This window comes from Bison bison, unplaced genomic scaffold (assembly GCF_000754665.1).
Source record: "Bison bison bison isolate TAMUID 2011002044 unplaced genomic scaffold, Bison_UMD1.0 scf7180017864112, whole genome shotgun sequence".
Taxonomy (NCBI): Eukaryota; Metazoa; Chordata; class Mammalia; order Artiodactyla; family Bovidae; genus Bison; species Bison bison.
Genome location: NW_011494684.1, coordinates 497,121 through 505,093, shown reverse-complemented (window position 1 = coordinate 505,093; position 7,973 = coordinate 497,121). Strand labels below are relative to the sequence as shown.

The 7,973-nt window shown below is 49.2% G+C and overlaps 1 protein-coding gene across 1 annotated transcript in view; it reads right to left on the bottom strand.

The window, feature by feature from the left end:
* Positions 1-6: 6 nt before the first annotated feature.
* FAM160A2 (family with sequence similarity 160, member A2) overlaps positions 7-7,973 on the bottom strand; it is a 26,553-nt gene continuing 18,586 nt past the window's right edge. The window contains 7 exon segments of the mRNA XM_010839142.1: positions 7-662; positions 3,391-3,553; positions 3,713-3,891; positions 6,362-6,715; positions 6,718-7,140; positions 7,574-7,737; positions 7,945-7,970. Of these exon segments, the coding sequence (XP_010837444.1) occupies positions 298-662; positions 3,391-3,553; positions 3,713-3,891; positions 6,362-6,715; positions 6,718-7,140; positions 7,574-7,737; positions 7,945-7,970 (1,674 nt within the window). The 3' untranslated portion in view covers positions 7-297.

The following is a 7,973-nucleotide window of genomic DNA, read 5'->3' as shown; positions in this document are numbered from 1 at the left end:
ATAAGAAGTACCTTGAAACCTTGGCATCATGTCCTCACCAGAGAGAACACACCCTGACCACTTCCCCATCTATTTACAACTTTCTTGGGGCCCCAGCCCCACAGATAAAGGGTGGGAAAGAAAAATGAGCACAGAATAGAGATTTCCCTTTTATACATATTGCAACAAGTTCTCCAGAAAACATTCATCAGAAATAAATTAAAAAGTCCTCTTGCCACTGCCTCCAAACATAAAAAGGAGCCTACACCCTGGCCCCAGCCCAGGCCACTCAAGGCCCTGATTGTCCATGGAAGAAAGTTAAGGATTGAGGGGCCCGAAGCCTGAGACAGGAGAGTCAGACCCCTCCTCGGAAGTATCCAACAAGAAAGGCGAGGTGACAGCGTGTGCCTGGGAGATGGCAGCCAACTCCTTGAGAAACTCAGGGAAAATGACTGCACAGTAGACAGCATTCTTGACTCGCAGAGCCTCACCTTGGCGCTCAGGGGCCCCACCCCGGGCGGGTAGGACCGGCGTCGAAGCCCCAGGGGAGCCCCCACCTAGGCCAAGTCCTGCGCCACCATCTCTCCCAGGCTGGAGAACCATCTGTGCCGCCTGCCGAGCCCTGGTTGGACTGTGTGCATGCCGCAGGAGTAGCTCCCCCAAGGACGGCCTCCGGCTCTTCACTGGGAACAAACAGAAGTGTCGGGAAGGTGCTGAGGTCAGGCAGAATCCCTTGGCCTGGGAGAGGAGAGTTCCCCACCTCACCCTACCCCCACCTCCCAGGTTCATGAACTTTTCAACTAGGACTCTTAACACTTAAGTGCTGCCTGCTCAGCCTCCTTCCCTCTATCCAGCCATCCCACCAGTCAACCATCAGGCTCAGTCAACCCTTCAGACACTTCACAATCCTTCAGACACTTCAGACAGGACCACTCCCTTCTCCAGGTCCCTTTACCTTAAGGGATTCTCTTACTGCTCCTCCCTTTCCAATCACTATTCTAGATCACTAAGCTCTTTCTCCCCCATCTGTAACATGCCCTTACTTCCTGCTGCCCAGCACGCTCCTATACTGGAGTCAAACACTTCCCCTTTCCCCCTGCCCATCTATGACACCTCAGCCACATCCTCTGCTCCTTCAATACCCACAGGGGCTATATATGCAATCAGAGTTCAGTGACTTTATCAGATCTGTCACACACTGCTATCCCTCCAAGATCTACTCTCCTGTGCTACCAGTTGGCCTTCCACCAATTCCTTTCCTATAACCACCAAAGCTACCCTCCCACTGGTTGTGGCCAGACAACTCCACATGTCAGTTCAAATGAACCACTGAAAATACTGCCTTTTCTCCTCTAATTTCCTGCCGACACTGCTGGCCCTGGATGTATTCTTGTCCCTGTCCAAGACCTAGGGCCTAGACTCTGGGGATCTAGTCTCCAGATCATGATATCATTCCCATTCTCTCCCTCTAATACTGGTGACAGATATACACTAAACAGATACATTAAATGTGGCTTTTAGAGCCCATTATAACCAGGTTCACACACTTCCTCCCACCTCTTCTTGAGACTCTACAGAGCCCCTGGCTTTGGCATCCACATCTATCTGCTCCCCCTGGAACCCTCCAGGCTCTTCTCATGCTTCTGTAGCCCCTTCTGCCTTAATTTTGTTCTCCTTGATGTTTTCATCCCTGGCCTAATCCCCCTAACCCCAACTCTCCTCTAATTTGGCCTCCACCAACTTCCCATTTTACTGCCCTATCACATTGCATTTCAATAACTTGTTCTCATGTCTTCTCCTCAAACATTAATCTGTGAGTTTAAGGGCTTACACTCTGTCTTATTTACCTCTATATCCCAGTGAACATAGTACCAGGACTATGGAAGCAAGATTACTTCCTGGCACTAGACCATGAGGAAATCATGCTAAGAAACTTCAATTGGGCCTTCACAGCTATATAATAACCCTCCTGGTACTCTTCCCAACCTACACACTTTCCTCCGAAAGCCCTCATCTCACCTCTGCTTTCTTGCTCAGTGTATTATTCTGCCTCCTACTTTGATTAGCAAATAAAGGATGACTTCAATTCCCTAAAATTTCCTCTACATCTCAAAACTCCACTGGTAGATATAATGTCCTCCCTTGATTTCTCAATTGCCTCAAAGGGGGAAAAAATTTCCCTGGTGCTCTGGATCCTACTTACTTCCACCACCTTTGGGACCTTGCTCCCTCAGTTATGACAATCCTCTAGTCCCCATCTAGATTATCAGCTTTTTGAAAGTAAAGATCTCATCTTGCACTTCCATGAGTCTCCTGTACCAAAGACAACACCACATGGCAAGCACGCAGATGCACTGTGTGCTAAATCACTTCAATCATGTCCAACTCTTTGCAACTCTATGGACTGTAGCCCACCAGGCTCCTCTGTCCAAGGGATTCTCCAGGCAGGAATACTGGAGTAGATTGCCATACCTCCTTCAGGGGATCTTCCCGACCCACGGATCAAACTCGCATGTCTTATGCCCAATGCATTGGCAGGCAGGTTCTTTACTACTAGCACCACCTGGGAAGCTCAAGCACTCAGATACTTGCTGATAAAAGATCTAAATTTAAAACATCATATATAACTCTTCATATATAACTCTTCCTTCTTCCTCATATCTCACAACTACTCGCCAAACTCTGCCAATACTTCTTTCCCACTTCCACCTTATCAAATTCTTCCTATTTCTACTGTTCTAATTCAAGCCTCACACGTCACATCTGCATTATGGCAGACGCTTCCTGATTGCTCTTCTGACTCCATCTTCTCCTAACTCCAATGCACCTAGCACATGAACTTACATACTTATCTCTCCACTCCCACATATAGGACCTCCAATTGGTATCTCACTGCCTAAAAGTTTACAACTTCCACCCATCCCAACTTCTACTCTGAGAACCTTCTGCTGTGATGATATCTTCCCAGCCTTACTACCAACTGTTCCACTACCTTCCAAATTCCCTGCTCCAGCTAAACAGTTCATCCTATCTCCTGAACAAATAATAGTCATCCCATTCCTTTGCCACCCAAGTCCTACCCATCTCTCAAGACCCGTGTCAAATGTCATATCCTTTACCAAACTTTAACAATATTGCAACCTAAAAAAAAAAAAATCTCAATCTAGAAACTATTCTGTCCCCTTGCCTGTCCCCAGCTTCTAGAGTAGTTTTTGCTGGTACTGTTGATTTGGCTCTCAGTGGACACAACTATTTTTCCTCTGACCAGAAACTTGAAGATAAAATCAAGAGTCCACTCTCTGCAACTCTCCAGTTCTCACCACAAGGCTTCAACCTTAATAAGAATTCAATTAACCTGAGCTAGTTAGTTGCCTAGGGAAGATGGGGAGGCGGTGGCAGGGTAGACCTCACCTAGGGAATCAGATCGGCGGGGGGCAGGTCCTGCTGCAGGGCCCTCGGTCCAGTCCAACTTGCCACGGGCAATGAGGTACTTCTTGGCTTTGGATAGCAGTGCTGGGAAGTCCTCCTGGGAGGCTGCAAAGCTCTCAATCTTATTCTTCACAGAGCCCAGCACCTATGAAGCACAACTTCATGACATTTCTGGGTGGCTTCAGACTGACACAGTGCTTTCTAGCCCCACCGGGCCTGTTCCCAGCACCCCCAGGGCTACTCCAGCTGTGGGCCTGGCCCACTGTGGAGCCTGGACGCACCCATGCACGCATGCATCGCACACCTGCAGCAGGGACTTGACACTGGGCTGGAAGACCATGTTGGTGTTGAGCAGGAAAGAGCGGAGCAGGGGCTGGGGGTGACAGGCCAGCTGGGCCACCAGCCCCGTCAGCAGGAAGTTGACATAGACGGAGTTCTGCAGCATATTCTCGAGTTTGGCAAAGAGCGCAGCCATGAAGGGGCCTGGGGAGGTGGGCACAAGGATACAAGGCCTGAACACAGTGCACGTCACACACATTCCTCCCCAAAACGAGATCCCCCACTAGGTGAAAATTATTTGTATTTCAGTCTCTGGGAATGTTTAAATATCCTGTGAACGCCTATTCTGGACAAGATAAAATGGCAGACACCACATGGACCCACAAGAAGGCCAGATGCCAGCTTTATACACATTCTAGATGAAGAGCCAGACCACAGGCTCTGGAATTAGACAGACTTGATTAAATTTGAGCTCTACCATTTACTAGTAAAATTACTAGATGAATCAAAACTCTCCAAGCACAGTTTCCTACTTGTTAAAATAAGAAAAACACCCACATCACAAGGTTATTAAGAGGATCAAAGAGAGACTGATACACAGCATTTAGGTCAAAATCTAGCAAATTTTAAGTATTCAATAATAACTATAAGCTATATGATATTTCTCAATTTTTTAAAAAGCTTAACCCAAGAGAACAACTGAAGAAAGAACAAGTGACTAAGTGATTAGAACCAAAAGAAGAAACAAAGTTACACACAAGACAGAGAATAACACTAGACCTGAGTCAAAAATTAAGCCACAAGAAAGCATAATGAAGGCAAAGAAGGTGACTATATTGATCAACTTAAAAGGGGAGAAATCTTTGGAGAACCAAAGGAATAATCAGGTCTGTTCAAGAACTGGGAACGAAAATGGTAAGATAGAATCTGTAGGGAAAAAAAGAGCTTAGTTCAGGGCCAGAGAAAACTGATCCAGGACAGACTCTTTGGTGGAAAAGAGACTAGCAGAAGGGATTAGAATGACCTTCTAGAAGAATTGGCCTCAACTGAGCCAGGTCACCAACACTAGTACAGTAGAACCATCACAGTCTATCTGGTCAGGGATTTGTGGGAGAAAGGGACTGTGCCTATGAACTGCCCTAGGAATTAAGCCAGGAGAACAATGAAGGGCAAGAGACACTGAATCCTGAAAAAGATCATAGAACAGTCTTCACTCCACACACACATGACTAGCCTTAGCTCTAAATCAACTCTTGGTTTAGCAAGGTCCTAAGATATCCCTTATCATCTCCAGGGGACTTTTTTGCAAGACAAAAAGCTCAGATGAGTTTATGAAGAAGAAAAAAGACAGAGAGCTTCAGTTAACACTTCAATAAAGTGGTAAAACCTGCACACCACCTTCTAGTGGCACAGAAAAGGAAAGAGCAAAGCAGAGGCTAAGTAAATGAATACACCTATTCTCTATAGTCTGCAAGAGTTGTTATTACTCCAGAGCAAAAGCCCTGATGATGTGCAAGCAGTGTGGCAGTATATCCCAGGCCCAGTTAGAACGTGTACTGATTGTACTGATCAATGCACAATAACCTCACTACAAACATGTGAGGAAGACATGTGGCGCCTTGGTCAACTACTACCTGCCATCCGCCCAAGATAATAATCCTGAACTACCACATGCTGAGTTCTCACAATATACCAGCATCACAGTAAGTGATTTACATGCAACAAAGACATAGATGGGACACTAACTCAAGGAATGTCTAGTCCAAATCACTACACAGCTTCCCAGAAGTGTCTCCCCAACAACCCCCAGGATGGTATGTAGAGGAGGGACAAGAGCCAGGTGCGAGCTGGGCTGGGTAAAGCAGGGTCAAACAAAAACAAAATGCAGTTAGCCCAGCCACTCAGGCCAGGTCTAACCCCAAGGTCTTTGGAAGAAACCAAAAGAACTTAACTGGAGGAGTCAAGGCCAGCGCTGTCATTTTCCCTGATTGTGGTATGTCACTGATCTAATTTACCCAGAGGTATTTCACTCTATCTGCTGCAATTCTTACCACTACCCATAAACCCTTAGAAAGGCTTACCGAGCAGTCAAGGCAAGGTACAAGGATAGGAAACAGGAGAAACTTGAAACTGAGCCCTTCTCTAAAGAGGCTGGGAGAAAGGAGGCCAGGGCTGAAGAAGGAAACTACATCAGAGAGCTGACTGTGGGCCACAGAAGAGCTGACAGGAGACCCAACACCCAGACAGATACACTGGTGGGAACAGCATGGAACGGCATGATTTACAGGTGCCTCACAAACAGGACAGGCCATGTCTTCCACATGGTTCAGATGTATTACTGTGATTTACCAGGAAACACCAAACACAAAATATCCTGATCACACATTCCAGGAAACGGCCAGACTGAGGAAGAGTTGGAACATGCACATAGGACAGACATATAAGGCTCAGACAAAAGTCAATACTCAAACCAGCACAAGCATGGAAGACGTACAGACAGACACAGAGACACAGTATGACATGGTATGTATCTGGAGGGGACCCAAGCAAAATGGATGAGGAGCTAGGCAAGTACACAGGAATGACATGGCCAAGAAGTCTCAGAAACTAGCACAAACAGGTCAAGAACATGCAAAGAGTACACAAAGGAGAAGACCTAGGCTAAGTAGCTTACCAGTGAAGGGCTGGCTTGGCAGCTGGTTGAGAGTCCGCAAAGGGCTGCTGAGGAAGGGGCCAGGGGGCTCAGGGGAACAGGTGAAGCTCTCGTAGGCCTCCTCCTCCTCAAGAGGTAGTGAAGGCTCTAGAGGGGGCTCAGAGCCAGCACCCCCATTGCTCAATGCCACCTCCAGCTCCCGAAGCTCCTGCCCAAAGCCCTCTAGTCCTGCCATGCCCTCAGAAGTGTCCTCTAGTGGTTCCCCAGCTCCCTCCTTTGGCACCCGACGAACCTTCTTGGCCCCCTCAGGCCATGGTCCTGGCAGCCCATTGAGCTGGGGAGGGGGCAGGTGGCCAAGGCTTTCCCGTGCACCCCAGCCAGCCCCCCACTCCCCAGCTCTTCCTCCTCCCCTCCCCCCGCATTGTCCCTGCCCTCCTCAGGCAGTAGGCTGCGTTTCTTAGTCCGGGAGCCAACTGGACTAGGCTCAGGAGGGGGCCGCTCGCCATCATAGGGGGCAGACCAGGTACGGCAGGCTTGGACACAGCGGTCCACACCACGGCGCGCCTCACGCAGATACTCCAGGTAATTGTCTTCCAGCTCACCAGGCTCCTCCACAGGGCTGGGCCGGCGGCCAGGGCTGGAGGCTGGGGACGTAGCAAGCCCTGGTGAGCGAGGGGCTGGGGCTGGGGACTCGGAGCCACCCAGGCTCTGCTGTCGCAGGAAGAGGGCTAGACGAGATGGTGTAGAGGGCCGGTGTACAGTCACCACAGAAGAGGAGTCAACACTTGGGCTTCCAGGGCCTGCTGAGGGGAAAAAACATAAGAGGGATCAAAGAGACAGAGGTGCAGGAGGAGGGATGACACAACATGGGTAACTACAAGAGAAGCCAACAGAGCAGCACAAATGTGACTGATTCGGACAGCTGACTCTCCACCACTCAAATTAAGCTTTTCCTCATTCAACACCACCCTCACCACCATCACCATGAAAACAACAGAAACAGAAGAGCATGACCAGAGTGAAGAAAAGGAACGGCTCTGCTCAGAAGCTAAATTTCTCTGGTAGAGTTAATGATCCACCCTCCAACACCTCTCACCAACTTCCCTAAAGATGGAATGCCACTCACGGCCACCTCCCTCCTTCCACCCTGGCCCCGCCTTCTTGCTAGGCTACCCAGGACCCAGGCCATACCCGTTGTGTCCTCCCTTCTCCCTGCCTCTCTGCTAGGCCCACCTCGTGCCCACGAGGCATGCTCTGGACGAGGTGGGCTGGAGGCATGGTGCCGACAACAGCGTGGGATTAGGGAGAGAAACTTGTCTGCAGCTCGTCCATACAGGTCCACGTCACGCACAGCCGGCTTCTGGCTCAGCATCACATGGTTACACGGGACAAGATACCTGGGAAAGAGAGCACAAAAGAAAGGATAGATCAGGAAGGAAGGACAGGGTTTGGGAGAACATCAGTGGAACTACATGGCTAAGCCAGGTTTCAAGAGGACATGCACAAGCAACCCCCATGCAACCCATCACCCCAGCAGTGCACAAGGCACCGACAGCCCTGAAGGTTCAGGATCAGCCATCCCTCAGCCCTGCCCCAACAGCTACCTGAGAACCAGCTGCAGCAGGACATCCTC